This window comes from Hippocampus guttulatus, chromosome 4, assembly GCF_054856545.1.
Source record: "Hippocampus guttulatus isolate MCC_2025c chromosome 4, RoL_Hgut_1.0, whole genome shotgun sequence".
Taxonomy (NCBI): domain Eukaryota; kingdom Metazoa; phylum Chordata; class Actinopteri; order Syngnathiformes; family Syngnathidae; genus Hippocampus; species Hippocampus guttulatus.
Window position 1 is genome coordinate 22,521,396 of NC_141264.1, and position 22,592 is coordinate 22,543,987.

Below are 22,592 nucleotides of genomic sequence, written 5' to 3' on the forward strand. Positions count from 1 at the left end.
TCCTGGCAAGCGCTCCTGAACCATGCGCCCCAAAACCAACAGAAATTCAAACAGCTTCTTCCTTCTCGCCGTTAACTCCCTAAACAGTAACCCAAGTCGATAGTGGCTCTTTGCATTTTTGCACACCCCTGTAGAACAGTATTAGCGCACTGATCATTGTAGCTCCAGCTCTCTACAGACATGAACAAATGTCGTCGATCAATATTCCACAGCACCAGACACTTTGAAGCGGCCAAAGACTTTCTGTATCATCACACACCTAAAGTTGTACTACAGTTACTGCTACTGGTCACTTGAAAAATAGTGCAAAGATTATCTGCACCAACTGCACAGCCGTCATAGTGTGGTATTGCACCAGTGATCACTTGAACTCTGCTCGAAGACTCTGCACTTTGTCGCACAGCTGTCATTGGGTGCCACTACTGTACAATGGTAGCCTTACATTACGCAAAGCCTTTCGATACTTCATGTCATGTCCTTGTTTATCGTAGTTGCTTTTTTATTGCAATACTAGTGTAGCCTGTACTACCGGAGTAAAATTCCTTGTGTTTTCTACATACTTGGCCAATGAAGATGATTCTGATTCCAAAAAACAGATAACAAGAGCAGGGACAGTGCAAATCCATTTCAGTGTGTCACATGGAAATGTGTAGTTTTTATCATCCACAAAATGAGGGATTGCATACATATTGTATTTATTTATTTTTTTGCTGTTATTTGATTTAAAAAACAAGACAATCCATAATGCATGACTAAAGTTCCCCCAAAAGCCTGCCTTCACACGTTTAATAATCGATTCAAGTAGTCGTAGCGATTCTGTTGACTGTGTGGAATTGAATCTGTGGAGTAAAGAGCATCTTCAAGCAATGGAGGCAAAAATGGACCGCACTACTTGCACGGGAAACAAGAGTCCAGAACACTGTGAAAGATTTCATTGATTATTTAAAAAAGAGAAAAATTCTGTCGACTACATGACTGTGTTCTGTGTTCAGTTGAATCTGTTTTCATTGTGGAGACTACTGGAACGGTGAATTTCACTTATCTATCTACGTAATCGATACACATCTGAAAACCTAACCCTTGTTCAAAACCCAAAGACAGACTTGAAATCTTAAATTGAAACCCTCACCTTGCCTTGGAAACCTCACCTTGGCTTTAAAATGAAGTGGCTGTATGTATAAATGGCGGTCTCTTTTTGTTTTTGAAAGCCCAAAAGCGGTCATGGTCACCCATCTCAAAGCACATGACAGGAAATATTAGCGTGAGTCTGTACGGTATCAGCCTAACATGCTAATGCAAAGTGGTTGTTTTCGGGGGTTACCTGGGTAGGGAATGTGAAACCAGGGTGAGTTGGCGATGGCATCCAGGTTAATGTCGGTCCTCGCCGAGTAACCGTATTTGTCCGGCGTGGACGGCAGCACCTCAAAGACGGTCAGCAAGAAGCAGACCAGCCAGCCGCCACACATTCCGAACAAGGCCTGGAGTTTAAGCAGGCAAAGATTTCACGTCAGGGAAATTACGACACACCAAGTGTGGGAACGCCGCTATCAGATGCAGATGGGATGAAGCCAAAGGAAAATTCTTTGAGATATTTTATTTGGACTGCCTGGATTTGGTCCGTTGACATTATGAGGACGTGCTGCGCTATGTTTTGGATTATACGGGGGAGATAACGTGGAGGCATCAGGGTATGCTCTGGTTCAAGGAAGCCACATTTAAGTGTTTTTCAAAGTGTAAAAGCTACTTCAATTCAAGGGTGTTCTGGCATCAAGCATTTATTTGCCTGTTTCCCTGCCTGGTGTTTTTTCTTGGGACTGTGAAACAAGCGTGAAACTTCGTTCACATGAGGATTTTATGAAGGTCTGACTTCTTGTAGTTGTGGTATTGTATGCCGTCTGTTGCAGATCAGTCAGACCCACGTTTTAAACCCCTAACATTTGCTCAAAACTAGACTTACGATATGATCGCAAGGATTGAAATCGCATTTTTGCGCAATCTATCACTAACATCATTGATCGTATCCACGAAATAAGACGTTACAATAAACGCAAGCTCATTCAGTCCGGAGTCATTCTGTTTTGCAATAGTTTGTATGTGTGAGCCCAAAGATATTCTTTTTTTTTTTTTTAGCCTTGCAGCGCCTCTTGTGAGCGGAAACACGTTGCGCTGGGAAGCGGGAGTTCCGCCTCTGTGACTAAAATTATTTTTTTCAAATGAATTTTCACTATGGTTTAAAGAGATATATTGCTTCATCTTCTGATCGCATCAGTGATCACGTATCACTTTTTTTCAAACTCAATGATGGCCGATCGCTGATTGACTCCAAAACCCGTGATCGGGTAAAGTCTTTTTAAAGCCCTGACTTGGAAGGCTCATCAGCATCTCAGAGAATCTTGTACTTTGTCATGTAATTTAGATGGAATAGTAACAATGACTTTTTTGGTCAAATCAAATTCCTGAAGTGGATAATTCATCCTTTTCAAGATGCCCTGTAAAAAGCGGTGCTCTGTAACGTTGACATTGCCGGGCGTTAACTTCTCTTTCACTGTCGCTTTAAAGAAGCTCATTCCGTTATGCCGGGATGCCCTCAATTGTTTGTGTAAATCATCTTAAAGCACACACTCAAAGATCCGCAGAATTTATATTGATTCTTTTTGCGTCACAACGTTCAAACCCCCGGAGCGTGAGTGACTCAGAGAGCTCTTCGGTGACTCCAAGATAACGTTCTGGCACTCAGGTCGACGCATCATTTTCATGAAAAAACACATGCACGGCGGCCGGGTGCATTCCACAGAGTCACGCTTGAAGTGCTTCAGGAGTCGGGCCAGCATCACAGGTGTGTGAGCGTCAGCGATTACTCAACAGTCATATAACAGTATAATCGTTTGTGTGGCAGAGCGCGCCGAGGGCAAAGGAGTTCATGCGTGGAAGCCGGTGACTCACCGAGAAGAGCTTGAAGAGAGGGTAGTGGAACACCTTCCACTTCTTGTCCTTGTAGGCAATCAGTGGCACGTCCACTTTGCTCAGGTACTGCGAGAACAGCAGGATGAGGCACACTGTGCTGTGGGCGCACAACAGCGTAGCGCTACGGTTGAGTGCCAACTTACAAAAAAAGACTCATTTGAGAACCAAACCTCGTCTTGATAGCGTAACCCTGGCTCGAAAGCCCCATTTTAAATACGTGGGAAACCCTAACTCTGTCTCATAACCACAATTTAAAGTGCTTAACTTTGGCTTCAAGTCTTCATTTCAAGATTTATTTTATCTGCCTGCACACTGACCTGAAGTTTGTAGAGGACTTTTTATCGATTCTAACGCCTGACACTTCTGCTCTTAATTATCTTTACCCGAAAAACACTTGTCAGTCCAGGTGAGACTGCATTTTGTATTGTTAGATTCTTTAAAACCACATATATCTGAAAATGCTAATTGCGTTTAAAAACGTGTCATTGGAGTCTCTTTATCGTCTCTAATGTTGAAAAAAAAACATCCTCTACATTAAAAAACGTTACATTTCATACAAACATTAAAAAAAGCAATTAATAGTCTTGACTAGTAGAGCGGGCGGCCCGGTAGTCCAGTGGTTAGCACGTCGGCTTCACAGTGCAGAGGTACCGGGTTCGATTCCAGCTGCGGCCTCCCTGTGTGGAGTTTGCATGTTCTCCCCGGGCCTGCGTGGGTTTTCTCCGGGCGCTCCGGTTTCCTCCCACATTCCAAAAACATGCATGGCATGCTGATTGGATGCTCTAAATTGTCCCTAGGTGTGAGTGTGGGCGTGGATGGTCGTTCGTCTCTGTGTGCCCTGCGATTGGCTGGCAACTGATTCAGGGTGTCCCCCGCCTACTGCCCGGAGACGGCTGGGATAGGCTCCAGCACCCCCCGCGACCCTAGTGAGGATCAAGCGGTTCGGAAAATGGATGGATGGATGGATGGACTAGTAGAGCTGGTCTGTACGAATTTCTAGCCTTTGTGCCACGCTGCTGGATATTGTATGAAGGTCCACATGGGCACCGCAAAACTCCCTCAAACGTGGCCCTCAGTGCAAACACAGATGTTTCTTCGTTCAAGCCGTGGAAGCGACGTTAAGTGAGTAAAAGCGCTTCTTGAAAGTGTCTGTAGCTGTCACTTCTAGACCTCTGTGACAAAACCACTTGTACTGACAAATGCCACTTACTGGCCCACGGTTTTCAACACCAAAGTCAGTGGAGAAGACCAAAAAACTAAACATCAAAACACACTGCGGCACAAGGGTGCAGATGTATTGTCCTTGCAATTGTGGCATAAAGCTTTCATGTGCGCCGCAGACAGACACTGCGCGTTTGTCGAAAGCAGACCCAGGGCGCTGTTCAAGGTCTCGATTTAGAACAGAGGGCTGCTCATGGTAATGCTATGTGCTATTGTGAACAATGAGGCTGCAGCGTATCCTTGATGTGTTCGCCATGTCTGGGAACAGAAGACTCGCACAGATGGACGCTACATTTGTCATTGCGAAGTTGCGACTAGGTCACGGTAGTCCGCATAGATTGAATCAAGGTTACTTTTGTCTCAGTCCATGGGAAGAGTTGCCACCAATGAGCCGTTTTGCCAACCGTTTGGTATGCAGGACAGTTGTTCAGCAGCCACCCCTAACAACAATAGCAGCAACCCTATTTTAACCACCGACAGGACACGCCCACCAGAAAAATAAGAAATGAGGCTCCATTCCAAAAATTTTGAACTGACTTCAGATCAAGAAATGTCTTCAACAAACAAAAAAAGTTCAGTTGCCTCCATTCGCCCTTTGCCCCTGATGAGTAAAAACAGAAATGCAAAACACTTTAAAATAGAGCCGCGCGCATCAAGTGCACGCGCTTCAAATTTGGTCGCATCGTAGTTGCATGAGCATCAGTTATAAGCTGTGCAAACTCACAGAGCAGCGATCCCCCAGTGGCCGCCTGACTTCTTGCCCGCCTCGGTGAACAGTGACAGACCGATGAGGTTGATGGTGGGCGCGATAGCCAGCGGTCCGATGTATCGCAGCACAAAGCCCACCAGGCCGGTGAAGCCCAGCGTGATCTGGACCAGCGACGACACCAAGATCGCTCCTTGGATCTGTCAAGTAAGAGGTTGAGACGTTTCAGTTCCTTTACAATTCAAATGATGATACTCCCTCCATGATTACGCTCCAATCTTGATGGGATACAATTCAGTCAGGGATGAGGGTTTGATTTGCAATACTGTGCTGACAGAGCTGATATTGATGGCTCAAAAATACCAGATGTGCTTTTGACAAATGACAGACGAACTCCCCAGGCAGACAGCCATTCAATGAATGCCCCCAAAACCCTTTGAATATACCCGGCAGGGGGGGATCGGATTTGTCAGCAAGATTCCCCGTCTTGGTTTGGGAATTGTCATGCTACTTGCTGAGCTGCAGTCCAGTGAATGTGGAAGGTTTGCTTTTCCGACTAAGATAGGACACGCCCAAATTGGAATACAAATCGACCCAATTGTCATGTGATTCACCGCAACGGTGATACGGTTCACTTTGATTGGGATACGATTCACCACAATCGTGATACTTCACTCTAACAACAATACAATGTACTCTAAAAACGAATTCATTCCAGTTTTCATGAATTGACATATTTGAACTCAATAAAGCAGCAGCACCTCGCAATGAAGTCACCCAGCGTGGTTGCTCCACAGTGTTGTGTGGGTTGATAAGTGTGACCACTTTGGAACTTACCTCGCGCATTCTCGACATCCACACTTCGTCGCCACTTTCCGTCATCTGCAACGGGCTGCTGGCGTTGTGCGCGGACAACATGGAAGGCTCTTGCGGGGTGGGACACTGCCACTTGGGCAGCGCAAGGATGGCCAGGGTGGGAGTGATGAAGCTGAAGGTCCCGCCCTGGAGAATTGGCAGCCTGCGTGTCAAAGAGCATGACTGTTAGTAGACACCAGAAACACATCGAATATGATCGGAATACCAATCTTGTATGCCATATAGCGCTTAACCCCTTTTAGGGTCGCTTGTGAGCTGGATTCAGCTCACTTTGCCTGAGAGGCACATGAGCCACGGCGTCTGTGCTAAGTGCCATGTGTTTTGCTTTGAGGTGATAGTATACGCTTTGAAGTGCTTTGGTAGCTCGCGGCGACAAGGAATTTCTTCGGCTTTTAACGTAGTACCCCAGATATAACGCAGATGAAATGCTTCCAGCTGCCACAAGATGCAAAGTTGATTCCGCGAGACTCACTGTCCACGCCTGCCAACGCAATTCCAAGCACAACGGAATACAAAGATTTGTAAATCATTTTCACCCTATATCTAATTTTAAAGCTACAACACGTTCACGAAAAGCTGGGACAGGGGCATGTTTACCCCCGTGTTACATCACCTTTTCACAGCGTTCACTAAGCGTCTGGAAACTGAGGACAGGAATTGTTGATGCTTTGTAGGTGGAATTCTTTCCCAATCTCGCTTGATGTACAGCTTCAGCTGTTCAACAGACCGGGGTCTCCGTTGTCATATTTTTCGCTTCATAATGCGCCACACAAGGTCTGGACTGCAGACAAGCCAGTGTAGTACCCGCGAAGCCAGGCTGTTGTAACACGCGGAGAAAGTGTTTTGGCATTTTCTTGCTGAAATAAGCAGAGGCCTCCATTGCACTTCGCGTCTATAGCAGTCCGGATGGTTCCTTTCTTCTGGAGCACACAACGCCCACAATTTCCAAAAACAATTTGAACTGCGGGCTTGTCAGACCATAGAACACTTTTCTACTTTGCGTCTATCCAGCTTGGATGAGCCCGGACCCAGCAAAGCTGGTGGCGTTTCTCGGTGTTGTTGATAAATGGCTTTTGCTTTGCATCGTAGTTTTAAGTTGCACTTATGGGTGGAGCGCCGAACCGGATTGACTGACAGTGGTTTTCTGAAGTGTTCCTGAGCCCCTGTGGCGATATCCTTTAATCTGTGATGTCAGGGATTGAAAGTGTAGTTGTACGTGGAGGAACATTGTCCTTAAACCGCTTGACTATTTTCTCACACTGTTGTTCACAAAGAGGTGAACCTTGCCCCATCTTTGCTTCCGTGCTGATGGGGTAAATCTGCATTTTCACACATAGATCAGGCCTACTTAAACATCAGAACTGTATTATTATCATAATTGTTTTTTTTTTTTTTTAAATTCCATTGAATAAAAAAAAATACATCAATAATATGGCTGTACTTTGCTGGTCCATGACAAAAATAACACCTTGAAACAAGCATGCAACATCCATTGGCAAAATGTTTGGAGACGAAATTTGGAGGTGTGAAGGTAGACATCATATCGGTAAAAAACTGCAATGTGCTTTTAAAAAAAAAAAAAAAAAAAAAAAATTTTAATGTGATGAATGAATTACAGGAAAAAAGGGTGCGTCAACTGTACCCTTTTTCCCCACCTTGACTTCACAACAGGCCGTTTGTCTTGTAGCCCATTGCAAACGTGAAAAAAAGATGCAAAGCAAATAAGGATTAGATGTGACCAAATGTTTGCCGGCCTCTGCATTCATGTTGCGTTTTAGCTTCTTGTGACCTGCGTGGGCTCGCGCCTCAGACAAAAGCCTCCATTATTTGCTCAGGGTTTTCAATACGGAGCACGTACGACTCAATTGTGTGGGAGGCTGCGGCGTACTCATAAAGATGGATGCATCGCCATCATCATCATCGCCTCACTCCCCCGCGCTGGTGCTTAATGGCTCCCAGGAGTTCTGTACACACATGAGCTCGATGCGCTAAGCTGCGTACACATTGAACATCTTATTTATGGCGATGATGAGCGACGCGGGAGAGAGTGCGTGAGCCTGACTAGCAAAAATTTGCCTGGGCATGAAGTTAAGAGAAAGTGTGTGTGTGCGCGTGTGCCTGTATGTGCGCATGTGTTGTCCTCACTAAAGTGTGTGAAACACTGAGGCACGATTGCCTGAGATGAGGGATCGACAACCGCCCTCACAGTATCATGAAAATTGTTTCTCTGAACTGAGCAGAATCCAGTTGAATGTCTGTCTATTGTCAGTCAAAATGCGAATACAGATATACAGGATTTTATCTGCAAATTTCAAAATATTATGTTCCCAAGGGGAGGGAAAGAGCTCAAGCCCTTTGGAAAATGGCAAAAGTCTGCAAGTAATTGCTGCCCACCCAAAAAGCTTTGGAATTACCAATGGGTGTCACAAAATGGCGACATAGAACAAAAAATAAATGTTTCCATTTTTGAAAATGGCTGGAAAGTACAAAGAAGGGACAAAGTTAGTCGAAATGGCGGCTTCCAATCTAGAGGCTGATCAATGTTTTACTTTAAAACTGGTCAAATAAAAGACATGTCTTCATTTATTTCATTTAATTTCATCACATGATTTACCTGATGCCGATACTGGTCTGAAGCAACGTGCTGAGTCCGGACACGAAGAAGATGGTGCAGATGAGCTGGCTTTTGGCCATGTTGTTGTCGCCGATGCAGAGCGGCTCGGCAAGGATGAGCGGGATGGCGATGATGCCGCCGAACGCCAGGACGTAATGCTGCGACAGAGCCGACCGACACAGTAGGACACGTACGACCAACTCCTTTTCGCTCATGATGTGCACATTACTTGAACCTTCCATTCACATTTATGCATGTCATGATTGTAAAAAGGAGAACGTGATCGCTCGAGAGCACGGCGACGACGTCACAAGCACATGCCGATCGATGCACTGTGGGACACTTTGTATCAATGATGACTTTCGTCGTCCTTTTTCGCAACGTCACAACCACCGACTGCGAAATATTTATTTTTACATACTGGCAACTCTGATTGTTAATGGACAGATGATATCAGAGGGAGGTAACCATCAGGAGGTGAGTTTGCAGCAGATAGTTGGTGAGTGATTACTCTGATGTTTTGAAATTACCCATCAATCATATTTAGATGAAATACTTCAGCGTTTGGCAGCAAAAAATGCGGCTCTGCTTTTCGGCGAATTTCGACCAATTTCTTACAAATGACAATTTTTCCGATGATGGACACGCTGATGATTGTTCATTCCAAATAGACTCCAGCTTTTTTCTCCCCAAACCCAGGTGATTGAACCGAAAGCCTAGCTGTCATCATACCACGAAGACACCGCCAGTTCCAATCATCATAATAAGCTCGAAACTCTCTGATGCTGCCAACGCTCTACGTTCACGCCACGCTGCCGGCATTCAAACACTTTCGCTGGGATGTTGATGTTCCATTTGGACCTCTGTCTACTGATCCCCCCCGTTGCCTGTTTTACAAATATTTCCTTTGGCATTCGGCTTGAAATCATATAGATTTCATGATGATATCTTTGAACACCTGTACAGCAAGTCGGTGAGAGGATGTCAGTTTGATGGAGGGAATGTTCCCCACTAGGAGCCTCTTTTCAGACTCTATTGCCACTCCTATGATGTCTTACTGGCGTTATTGGTTGTGAAAGGCCCAGAAGAGATGAAAAAGCGGGATCCCGGAAGGCTTGACATAGTAGAACAAACAAAGAAAAAAATAGCAAAGGATGTCAGCCATGTTGGTTTGAAACAGCCATTTTAGGGTTATTTTACCAATTTACAAGTGATGACTGCAAATTAACCATTTTCAAAAATTGAGCCTTCAAAACCAGTTTAATACCATGCATTTTGACAGACATGTCTAGCATGGATAAGGCCACCAAAAAAAGCCTCTGGAAACCATATCCAAAAATGCACCGGAGGTCTCTCATTCTGTTTTGAAGCGGCCATTTTAGGGGTCATTTTGGCCTATTTCTAGGAGTCCTCTGAAAGCTGACTCAAAAGAGAAATTGTGACTGCCTTACTGACAAAACCAGACCAAGTTGGTAAATATGCAGCATCATTCAGTGATATTACGGTCAGCTCCGCTTATCCAGCCAGTTAATAATGGCGGACGCGCTAACTCAGAACAGGCATTTTCATCAGTCATTAGTCGTTGGTGATAGCGGCTAGTGGCTAACAGCTAGCTGCCCTGGTCATTCACCCACAGCACTCAGCCGGGAGAGCTCGGCCGGTGATAGCGAGCCGTGGGACACTCCTGACATTCGGCAGACTGCGTTTCAAAGGCAGTGTAATTCGCGAAAATGTATCTTCTCACTTAGCTTTGAGGCTGACAGCCTGCCACGGTTGTAGCTGTTACCGATCCATTTTAAACAAACCACGCTTATTCAAATGTGTGTGGTTTTTTTTTCTTTTTTCTATATCGAATCCTTGAATGCTTGCTTATTGAATGTCATCAGTCTTCACTTATTTCATTACGCAGCTATGCTCAGAAAGCTAGAGTTACGAAAACCTTTCTGTGTGAAAAGAATGCCTTCAGGATGTTTAGATCCAATCAATCAGGGTGGTCACCTATGCAATGTTAATCAATTATAGCCTCATGGTCACCAGCTGCATACAAGTGTGTCAAAAGTCAACACTTTTTTCTTCACAGAAATATATTTGAATTTGCCAAGCTTGGTTTTGAGTAGCTGTTAGCCATGTAACATCATAAACACAAAAAAGAAATTGCTGTCATTGCAATCTACTTCTGCCCTGATGAGATGGTCGCTTTCTGTATGTAATATGAAGTATATGTTAAGAACGCAGCTTTTAACACACAATTAAATTAAATTGTAAATTTCCCCAGTGTGGGCGGCCCGGTAGTCAAGTGGTTAGCACGTCGGCTTCACAGTGCAGAGGTACCGAGTTCAATTCCAGCTCCGGCCTCCCTGTGTGGAGTTTGCATGTTCTCCCCGGGCCTGCGTGGATTTTCTCCGGGTGCTCCGGTTTCCTCCCACGTTCCAAAAACATGCATGGCAGGCTGATTGAACACTCTAAATTGTCCCTAGGTGTGAGTGTGAGCGTGCATGGTTGTTCGTCTCTGTGTGCCCTGCGATTGGCTGGCAACTGGTTCAGGGTGTCCCCCGCCTACTGCCCGAAGACGGCTGGGATAGGATCCAGCACCCCCCGTGACCCTAGTGAGGATTAAGCGGTTCGGAAAATGGATGGATGGATTTCCCCAGTGTGGGACAAATAAAGGGTATCTTAAACAGTCCGATAGGATGATCTGGTGGTATTAGTATGCCAGTCAGTAACTGAGTTTCTTCAGTAAGTCACTTAGTCAGTTAACTAGTAAGTCAGTGAATTTTTATAGGAGGTCCCCATATTGTTCCGACACTGTGCACACCAGTTCATCCCACCTTTTGTAACTTCTGAAGTGAGTTTGTCAGGACCATCATTAACCGAGTAGCCCCCCCGGTTAGGTGATTGGTTGCTCGGTAAGTAGGTTCATTTGCGAATGGTGGGTCAGTTACTTGGTTTAGTGTGTAAATTACAGGGAGTACTTAGTTCATGACAGTCGTACACCAAGTATGCCCTATGGTGAGTTGCTTGGTCACTGTGTTAAAAAGTAAATGAGCCGGTCGGCTAACTTAGTTCAGTTAGCAGGTTGGCAAGACAGTTCGAGTCCAACAGCGGTGACATCACCCAAAACCGAGGACTCTGTGCACTTAATGAGTCGGTTAATATATTAATTAGTAAAACTAACTTAGTTCAGTTAGCAGGTTGGCAAGACAGTTCGAGTCCAACAGCGGTGACATCACCCAAAACCGAGGACTCTGTGCACTTAATGAGTCGGTTAATATATTAATTAGTAAATCATCAGTTCGTCAGTTAGTTAATTACCAACATCCTTGTTTCACACCCACATTTGTTTTTTGTGCCACAGCGCAAACTAGCTTAGCGGCCGGCATTTGTAACCTCCAAACCATTTATGTTGGGCCGCCGTAAACCGATGTCTCGCCGGAGTAAGTTGGGCGAGCTGTCGCTTTGTATGTTCATTCGTCAGACAGTCTGTCAGTCAGTTTTATTTCAGGAAGTCAGTCATGGTACATAGTTCGTTTCAGAAGGTCCTCGTTTTACTACCGCGTCTGCTTTCACTGCCAAGCAAGCAAGTTCATCACGAGCCGTATGTCACCTCAAAAGAGTGTGTATGGGGACCGCTCTAAATAAAAGACACCCTGTCGTGGTTAGGGTCGGGGTGATTGTTCATCACTGTGTTTAGCCTTTTCGAAGCTTACAGAAGCTTGTGCCAACATAAAACAGCATGAGGTGAATTTACCTGGAATCCGAGCAGAATGCAGAGGTACCAGGGTGGCCGATCGTTGAGAGCATAGACCAGGTCAGCGGCCGAGTGGGCGCCCTTCTGCCGCGCCGCCGCGTCCACTGCTGGCTGTTCGTTAGCATCTTTGCCCTGCGAAAGAAACGTACCATCAAATTAAATCACCCAGTGCACACACGCTACATCAAACACAAGTGAATCCCACCACACAACAAGGACAACACAGCAGGTTTTATTTGCTTTGTGGATTTTTAGCCTTGGTGTGTGGAATGGAATGCCGTCGGTGCCGTTTGTTTCGACTGCAAATACTGAGCATATGCGCCGAAAATTGTTTTTTGATTTGTGGCGTGTAAAAGAAGGTTGGCTAGAGCACACACTCAAACACATACAGCAAATGTTTTTTCTCTTCCCGGTGGTCCGCCTAACCTTCCACTTTGCCCTTTATTTTGTTGTCAATTTATGGACATATGTATAGAAAGTGTTCATACCAGTCGATCAGCAGCTACCCGCACTAGTTTCCTACTTCAGGTCTTGAATCTAGACCAGAGTCATTAGCAATGTATGTACTATATATATATATACAGTATATACTGTAGTTTTTATTGTAAGGCTATATCGCCCAGGCGAGCATGGTTTGGATTTGTGTTCTTTTGAAAGAGCAAAGCTCATTGTTATAAGGTGAGTCCTGACGCGGTGCCAAATGCCTAGGAAAAGAAATGTCCCGCTACCTGCTTTCGTTTGAGAAGTAGCAGATTTGCGAACAACACAACCACGGCATGTTTGACATGGTCCCGTGCCATTCGTAGCCGTTTCATTTTGAGTTACCGGTCAAAGTATAGATCAAAGTGTGACTCAAGATGGCTTCCATTAGTGCGTGGATCCATCATCAGTGCGTATCAAGTATCAAGTACAACTTTATATAACATATACAACTTTTATTTTTAACTTTATATTTTTATATATATAATGAGCTCCTCTGAGTAAAATGCTGATCAAAAAATGTTTTTTGAATCAAGAAAAAATATACTTTTATTCTCCTGAAGATTTTGTCTTTTCTAAAAAGAAATCCCATCAAAAACACGCACGCGCGAACACAACTTTATACTTCTGTGATTTTTTTTATTATAAAAGTTTTATTGCAAAATGCAAAAAACAATTTAAATTAACGCATTGTTGCTTTCCTCATTACTCTGTACGTCTTTGATTTTTTTTTTTTTTTTTTAACCATAACAGCCTTCTCAATGCGGTCTGCCCTCATCCAACATGGCCGCCATTAATCATATTGCAAATGCCTTTATTGGGTTTCATGTCAAACATCAAGACCAATTGGTGTTTCTTTTTTTCTTAACTGTGTCAGCATGTTTCTGCCTTAGACAAAGGCACCTTTGATATCTGACCTTGTCGCCACGTAGCATGACATCCGGTGAGAGGCCGCTCTACTCGCACAATGTCAGAAATAGCCGCAAGGGTTCTTTTGTTGTCACGTTGAATCCGATCGCTTTTGTTTCCTTGTCTTTGTTATTTTGTTCTCATATTTTTATCACAATAAAGCATCCTCATCAGGCTTGGGTTTAACAAGACATTGCGGAAAATGATAAGGGCGTGTACACACTTCAAAGTTGATTCTCTGGTTCGGATTGGGTAAACCCTGGTGAGTACCAAAAAGAGAAAACCCTGGTTGCTGCCAAATTAATGAAACCTGGTTTGTACTAAACCAGTAAAACATGAGACGCACCAAACATGCAAACCCTGGATCATAGTAATTAATTGTACGCACGTGTTCTGGGGTGCACACCAAGCAAACAAGCTAGCTTCGACACACAGGCAGGAGGAGTAAAGAAAGGAGGTCTGCTGCATCTGCATCGAATGTTTTTCTTTAGGGGTCGTTCATGGTCGCAAACGGTGGCAAAGACGTTCAACAGAACAGTTTTAATGGTCACAAACAGTTTTTCTTGGCGGCAGGAAATTTTGAATGTGTTCAGGGTTTAACAGTTTTTTTTTTTTTTGTGGGATGCTCATTTTGAACACATTTTTTGCGAACAACTACAAGAACAACTACAACCATTGAAAAGGTTTGAGTTGGTGGGGCGATGCAGCATATGCACAAATGGCCAGAATTTTTCGAAACCCACCTCGATTTGAGCCAGGAAAACCGGAACACCGACACGTATCAAAACAACAAGCTTTCATCATAAACTTGATTCAATGTGTGATCAAGGGTCCTTATGCCTTTTACTGACTGGTGGAAGCTAGCCGTTGGCATTTTTATGACTTGTAGGAGCAGGGGCCACCTGATACGCAGCACAGAGTGGGGGATTCTTAAAAACACAAAGAGGTCAACTCTCTGTTCAGAGAGGCCACACGGGACAGCTCACTTTCCTTAACATGGTAAAAGTCGCTTTGCTGTGGAAACATGAGGGCTGGGGGACCTGGCATTCAAATCAAATCTCATTTTCTGATTTGACTTTAGGTTTATGTAACGAGCGGTTTGGCCACAAGAAAATGCTGACAGTATCACTCTTATTTATTACAAATGAGAATTTGTCATTTTGGTAGCGGTTTTAGCAAGCAGAATGAAAGTTGCCATTGTTGATTTGCTTTCATGGGCCACATAAAGTGATGTGGTGGGCCAAATCTGGCCCCCGGGGCCTTGAGTTTGACAACTGTGATCTAAGCTGAGCGAATCAAGCACTTGATAGTTTATCTACCATTCATGAATATGTAGCTGAAAATCTGAAAAGTGAAGGTGTATTTTTCAACAATTTTGGAATGACTCCATTTTTTTTAAATTAATCCGCAGATAATACAGTTTTCGGATCATTTTATTTGGAAAATATACATCTTACAGGATTTTACGATAATCAATTTTTTTGGTGATTAAAAATCTGGCTTGGTCACCAGTGGGCTGTCTTGGTAACTTGAAGAAAATCCTCCATTTTGCACTGCAGGTCTTCATGCTCCACTTTGGCTTTTTTTTTTATTATTATTTACATGGATTTTCAAGTGATCCATCACCAACATCCCCCGTGTTTACGTTTTCTGATCACCTGAAACCACCTGCATGCTGGATCTTTTGGGTCCCTATCCTCACTTGGCCTTTTGATGCGAGCAGATTGTCACGGCACAATAAATCCCTCCTGGATCTGGATGGCAACCTGGCTTTCCCGTAGATTGGGCATCCTCCAAACAAGTTTTTATTTTATTTTTTTACTTTTGAACTCACGGTCAAGTATTAAGTTCACTGGAGATTGTTTTTGTACCCATTTGGTGTCGACACGCTGGGAAATTCTCCAACTTCCTCATGTGACACCCGAGAACTGCGGTGAGAGAGTGGTGCAATCGAGGAAAAAAGTTCTGTTTTGTTTTGTTTGGCAATTAAAAAACAAACAAAAAAATCTGGATGCACACACGCCGACCACCATTGCCAATGATGGATGCGCGTTGCGAATCATTTAGGAACATCTGAAAGGTGGAAAACGATACGCTTGGGCGAAGTCCACCTGCATTGCACAGGTTTTTTGGTTGTTGGTTTGCTTTTTTTGCAGTTTCATACCACATTCTAACTGTTGATGAAATCTGATACATTGCCTTTTTCCTGGAAAAGAACCAAACCTTTATTTGACTGCTTTTCAGTAATAGGACTTGTATAATAAAAATACAGATGACATATGAAGTCATCTGCTCTTTGAAGTCAAGATGGCCCCCGAGTAGGCAGCCGTCGGCAAGTGCTCTCATGAGCCTTGCTTTTTTTTGTTTGTTTTGTCACTTTGTGTTTGTTGTTACGTCGTGTGGACCTGATGTGGACTTTTTTCAGCATTTTTTGGCCACGACATTCATCAAGGAGGTAACTCTGTGCTTGGTGGTTGCGCCTTCTCGGCAGCATGGGTATACCAGCACTGTTTTTGCCTGGGAGGAATGTCGGCGCCATTTGACTGTCGTTGCTGGACAGTCCCGGGGCGCTTGTGTCTTGCGCCTGTTGTGGGCAGCATTTTTCACAGCCCCACTTTGTTCAGCGGAGAGATCGGTGCTGTTGAACGGTCTGCGGCTGGATGGATGTGAGGCTTGAGGAGCCGATGAGAAGAAAGGAGCGTTAGCGCGGAGCGCTGATGCGGAGGTGGAACTGGGAGTCGCGGCTTGGAATTGAAGTGGATTTACATGGGACAGGAGATGTGAGCCAATCTCTTTTTCGTCAATGGACACTACAGCTTCGTGTTTACTTTCAAAACTTAGCTTGTAGCAGACGTGTGCACATTTTCAGCATGCCGTCTCTGATCCACTGGTGAAAGGACACTTTGATCCTCTCCTCTTTCATCTATAACTGCTTCAGAGAACAAAGTGTATGCAGAAAAGTGGTGAAGATTGCACGACCGTCTGTGTCCTATGTGTTGTGTTGTGTTATTTTTGTTATTTTGACTTCAAAATGGCGCCGCGTGAGTGGCTGCCTTTCCAGCAGCTCCTATATTTTGTTGTTCTACTTCTTCCTTTCATAACTTTGCTGCTGTGAATCGGGAATTTCTCCATTGCGAGACTAATAAAGGTTTTCTTATCTTATATAAAAAATACATACAATCTCTTTTCTTCAAATAAAATCTAACGTGACCGTTTTCTTTCTAGAAAAAAAAAGTACGCAGTTAGTATAATGATTCTATTTATTCACAAGATTTTTTTTTTTTATTCGTGACAGACAAAATGGTTTTGTAGACTTCAGGATTCATTCTGGTAACATCATGACAAAAATACACTGCCAACACGACAGAGGACTTCATTTGGGGTGGAAAAATGGGAGGTCTTAAGACCGGCCAAGTCAGTCACTGGACCTTAACCCAATTGAGCATGAGGATGAGACTGAGGAGATGAACCCCTAGAAATAAATAAGAACTGAAAGAGGCTGCAGGAAAGGCCTAGAAAACCATTTCAAAGGAAGAATGCAAGAGTGTGGTAAGTAAGGCTTAAGCCACCAAATACTTTAAGTTCATTTAATTAATGTCTGTTCCAATACTTTTGCTCACTTGAAAAGTGGGTCGCTTCAAACAAAAGTTGCTCCATCCTGAGTTATTTAACACATCTAACCCAGTTAACACAAACCCCTCATAGTTCGCATCACGTTGAATAATCTTGACAACTCTCGATTTGGTCTGCGGATGCTGATATTTTTTGGGCCCATCTCTCTGTTTGTGAGCTACAGAAAAGGAAGCTCTTCTTTTATTTATATTCCTATTCACTATCACAATCAGGGCTCCTTTGGCTGACAATGCTCCTTTGGAATTTTAATAAAAATTCAAAGAACCCGAAGATCCAATTGCGTAAACAACATTTTGTGCTGGGGACATTTCGAGATCAATCAGAGTGAAGAGAATTTCTTCAAATATATGTTTAAATTGGATAAAATATTTCTCCGGCCATGAAACCACAGGTGTATTTCTTATGGCTTGAAACCTCAGGTTAATTCGGAATGAATTCTGATTCAAGATCCCAAGATAAAGGACATGTATGTACTCATTGCTACAGAGCGTGAATTACAGCATTCACCTTTAAACCTTCTCAAGACCGATAAGTTAAACATAAGATATCCTTTACCGGTATTTGTCCCACACTGGGGAAATTTACAATGTGAGTGTGGATCGATCCGGGCCACAGCGAATCCCACGAGACCAATCATTTGTCGGCCAAAGCAAAGAAAGAGGACGGTACTGTATATGTTCCTGTGCTCTGGAGCATGAACATTACTTTCTATAAATTCATGTTCTGTCACAAAATGTTTGTTGGCGACTCGCAATTCCGAGAACGGAGAGGAAAAACAAACATAGAGGGCCGGATGACAAAGTGCCCTGAAACCAGTTCTTTTCACACTGGGAAGTGAACGCTTATGAAGGAAGGCTCGCTGTTGTTTTGCAGCTTCTTCCGGACTCTTTGCGGACTTAAAAAAAATATATATGTTGTATATGTTAATTGGTCGCTACTTCACGGATTTTCGTTTATCACGGATGGTTTTTGTCCCCATTAACCATGATAAACAAGGGATTACTGTATACACATGCATGTAACTAAGGCGTACCGTAAAGTAAATTGTAGTTAAGTGTCATTAATGGGCTGGGACGTTCAAGCTTTAATTTGATTCATTCATGTCATTCATGACATCTTTGGCATTCGACTCAGCATGACTTATATCTGTTCCTGGTTTTTCTGTTTGGTGCTTTCTACCGCCTTTATTACCGATTTGTCTTACTGTTTATTGTGCATGTTAAATTGCTCCATGTACAGCGATTTGTATGCAGCGATGGCTGTTTGAAAGTGCTCTATAAATACTGTTGACTTGACTTGACTTGACATCCACATGTAAATACCGTGAACTCAAAGTTGGACTTCTGAACTTTTGTCTCAAGCTCATCATTTGACCCAAACCCCAAAATGTCCAATATTTTTGGTGAGGACTTTATATGTTCAAGTTTTGCCGTTGGATTTGTGCATCACTACTGCGAACTAATTTCATTGTATTCTATACAATGACAATAAAAGCGATTCTGATTTTGATTCAATTGAGAAGCTGCGGCAGTTTCGCAGACATGCATCATGTCATCAGTCACTGCAGTGTACGACTATACAAAAGCTCTTTACACATTTTCTTCCATATGCGCACGGTTGCTAATATGTGTTAGACATCACTCACTACAGTAGGCGTGTGACCACATAATATCCTGTCATCACGTCATGGGTCATGCGTGTGGGGAGTTGGTTAAATTGACCTGCACGCTTGATGCCGGCAGGCGCGCTGTCACAAAGTCGACTTGAAAGCAGGAGCTCCTCAAGGTTACAGTTCAAAGGACAACAAACACATCTGCTACTTGTGCCAGCACTCCCTGGGGTCGAAAAGCTTTGCATTGTGCAACGTACAAAAAGCCATTGGTGGCTTTATGTTGCCATCTGCTGGTAGTTTGCCTGAACTGCGGTGCCCTGACACAACTGTTTTATGAAATGGAAAAAAATAGCATCGTGTATAGTAGCATGAAATTGTGTCTTTAAAAAGAATATTCAGTTTTATAAATCAAAGGTCTGGGGTGTTTCAGAATGGGAAGTAGTATTTTCCCCATTTTAAAAAGAAAAGTCTTAATCTTAAAACAGACATTTTCAAGGTTTTAAAAGAGCTGAAAATTGTCATTTGTTGAATTCTCAGCATTACGGGTTTGTATTTACTGAAATCAAAAGCTCCATCCAAAACTTGATAACAGGCCATGTTATAGTTTAACATAGGAGTTCTTAATTGATAGCCGCTTTGGAAGTCTTGCGTACATTGAGCTTATGTGAGTTTTTGCAGATTGTCTGCTGGCAACTATTTTGCAGGATATCAGAATAGCTGCCGTTTGGATGTGAACTGCTTCAAATTCCACAAATATCTCTTGTCAGTTCTTTACAACCTACAAAATGTCTTGAGACACCTCTGTGAATAATAACTTGGAACTACATTTTTATTTTTGAAAAAAAAAAAGAAAAATAAAACACTGTTATCATTGGAACGTTTGTTTAAAAATAAGGACTCAGAGAATCTGCCGTTTTCTAATTTGCATGGAGACTAAAAATCTGAGAAAAACACAAATGGCATAATAACGTGGGACGCCATGTCAATGCATGATAAAATTAACTAAAATATCAAACAACGTATCCTTGAACTGATTACGTATTTAATCAAAACCATTTAAAATTTTTATTTAAACGACGTTGGACCAATACTGCCATGTGGCTGTAGTTCAAGCCTTTGCTGATTCTATGCTAATAACTCACTCCTATTACCTTCAGTCCTCTTACTCAAATGAGAAGTTTTACAAAACACTGACCTAAAAAAAAAGTTTCTTGAGACACAATTTGGGAGTTCAACTTTCTACTAGGACCGTCAGATTTGAAGTTTACTGTGAGAATTACAACACGCATGGCAGCGATGCCAGCGAAATAACCCAGAAACGTGTCCAATGTTGTGTTGCGCGTGATTATTTGCCGCGAAGCGTCATGCGCACTTTCCGCGTCACAAGCACATGGATGTTCTTGACGTGCTAATGGAAGTGACATTTTGGTCTTGTAATTCATCAAAAGGGTTGACAACCTCTGGGTAATGCAACACAGGCCGGAACCGAGCAACAGCAGCGTCATCTGTCATTTAATGGCTTCCAGGAGACAAATGTGACGCTTGAGTCATAAATGTTGACTCACCAAAACCTCATCGATTTATCCGCTCGCAATCAATACATCCGACGCGTCCCTCTGACCCCTGACCGCAAAAAAAGGAATGGTGAATGTCTTCATACATTCACTTTGACAGCTGAGAGTCTCCACCGTTTGTTACAGTGAGCGCATGAGACAAACACACGCCAACAAGCGGACAGTAGACATCAACAAACTTATGATGCATTGGAGTTTTGTGGTTTTGGGTGGTTCCTCTGTCTGTACAATGAAGTTTGTCTTCGAAGGAAACAACCAAAATAATTCCAGAATGACTTATGATAGAAACTCCTACCTAGCGAGTCATCGTTCTTCCCACATGCAACGATGGACTTGAATATTTCACAATTTAGCATCGTCCAGCCTCTGTCTATTATATGGGCTTCAAATTTGGTTGCAATTGAACAAAGAAAAAAAAATCTAGTTCACTTTTAATTGATGACTGGAAAAAGGCCAAAATGAGACAGATACACCCTCTTCAAAATGACAGACTGTGTCATGCTGTGTCTTTTCCAACATGGCTACTTTGCCTTGAATATCAAACATATCCAAGATTTTGTTCAATAATCGCAACCCAACATTTACTGCGTTCAATGTTGTTCAGTGAAATGTGGTTAAAAATTCAACCTTGTACAGTTGAGTCAGTGAAGTTTCATGTTTCATGGCAAGTCAACTGGAAACCTCCAAAGTCAGCCTAAAATGGCCGCTTCAAACCAAAATGGCAGACTTCCTGTGTTCTTTTTGGACATGGCTTTCTGAGACTTTTTGTGGGTCTACTCATGATAGTAATGTATCCCAAATTCAGTGTTCCTAAGTTAAACAGGCTTTGGAGATTGATTCTTTTTTTTTTCTCTTTTTTTTTTTAAATTGTATCGGGGTGCTACCAAGCAGACGTGTTGCTTCATATTCAACTCGAAGACTTCCTTTGTCGTTTGAGGCGCGGCCTCTTGAGACTTTTTTCATGGGTCTAGTAATAACGGACAGGGCTACCAAATTTATTTTTCCGAAGTGAAACTTGCATTCAACAAAAAAAAAATCCTCTTGTCCATCTGACAATTGCAGACTGTGACTGACCATGCAGATTGGATTTCCTTGTAGCTGGATCGTTTAGAACGTGACACCAGAGTGCAACAAAATGGGCTCTTTCTTTGTAACTGCTCTATATGTTTTACTGCTTACAGTGTAGTGAGCCAAATTCCAGAAATGTGAAATTCCACTGACTGTGGTTAACTTCATTTTACACTTGTATGATTCATAAGAATAATAACGTGTTCATAAAACACTGCAAGAATGACAATGAGGCCTGTGAAGTCAAGTGGGCTTTGATTATGGCGGTAGTTTGACCCTGGAACAGATTGTGGACACGCAATTAGGGAAATACCAAAATGTTTTTTTGTTTGTTTGTTTTTCTCAAAGCCTGAAGATGTTGTGCTATTACTGACCGGTATTTGGAATAGTTTATGATTCCCCACACCTCGACAAAAGCGCCAGTTCCAACTGAAAAAAACGAAAGCAAACCAAAAGAGCCCCTAAACATAAGGCTGCCACCACCATACCTCACTTTGAGGTATCGTGCTCTTTTCAACATCAGCAGTGTTGTTTTTGCCAAACATATTTTTTGAAGTTATGTCCAAGAAGCTCAACCTAGGTTTCATCAAACAATGACACGTTTTCCAACAGGCGTTTGGGAGACTTCAAGTGTATTCTGGTCAAATTGGGACCTTTTTATCCAGGTGGCAACTCTCTGGTTTTAGCTGGAACTGTGGCCTAAATCTTCGTCCCTGGCAAAATAATAATAAAATGTTGCTATTCCTATCCATATTTTGATCACTCTGACCACGGCTCATGTATCCACATTCAAATTAATTCAAAATCATCTTGCAAAAACAAGTATAAATAAACGTTTTAGAAGCGAAAGCTTAATGTTAAACTACTGAGGTCTAATCTATCGAAAATAAAACTACTTGCGAATGGTGATCAGTACATTTGACTGCAATCTAACTCTTGGTTTTTTTCCACGTTCAAAATTACTTGGGGTCCAAAAGTTTAACCTCTGGGTGTATGGTCTACATAACAAACTTCTCACGAAATGTACTTATTTTTGTACAAAATAAAACACTGGGATGACTACCACTGACTGGTTAGTCAATCACTGAATCGGGAAGGGGAGTCATTGAGTAACAGCTGTGCTTTCGGGCTGTTTGTCTTGTCAAAACCACCCTCCTCGTGCTTGCTGTGGCAGTCTGCGGAGGTCC

The 22,592-nt window shown here is 42.9% G+C and overlaps 1 protein-coding gene across 3 annotated transcripts in view; it reads right to left on the minus strand.

Annotated features, from left to right (window-relative positions):
• The window catches only part of LOC147206654 (solute carrier family 23 member 1), a 45,508-nt gene that overhangs the window by 14,318 nt on the left and 8,598 nt on the right, over positions 1 to 22,592 (minus strand). For all 3 annotated transcript variants that reach the window (XM_086109561.1, XM_086109562.1, XM_086109560.1), the window contains 6 exons: positions 12,130 to 12,261; positions 8,382 to 8,539; positions 5,729 to 5,909; positions 4,910 to 5,091; positions 2,944 to 3,061; positions 1,322 to 1,478 (listed from right to left, as the gene is read on the minus strand). In XM_086109561.1, the coding sequence (XP_085965687.1) occupies positions 1,322 to 1,478; positions 2,944 to 3,061; positions 4,910 to 5,091; positions 5,729 to 5,909; positions 8,382 to 8,539; positions 12,130 to 12,261 (928 nt within the window). The remainder of the gene's footprint in view (positions 1 to 1,321; positions 1,479 to 2,943; positions 3,062 to 4,909; positions 5,092 to 5,728; positions 5,910 to 8,381; positions 8,540 to 12,129; positions 12,262 to 22,592) is intronic.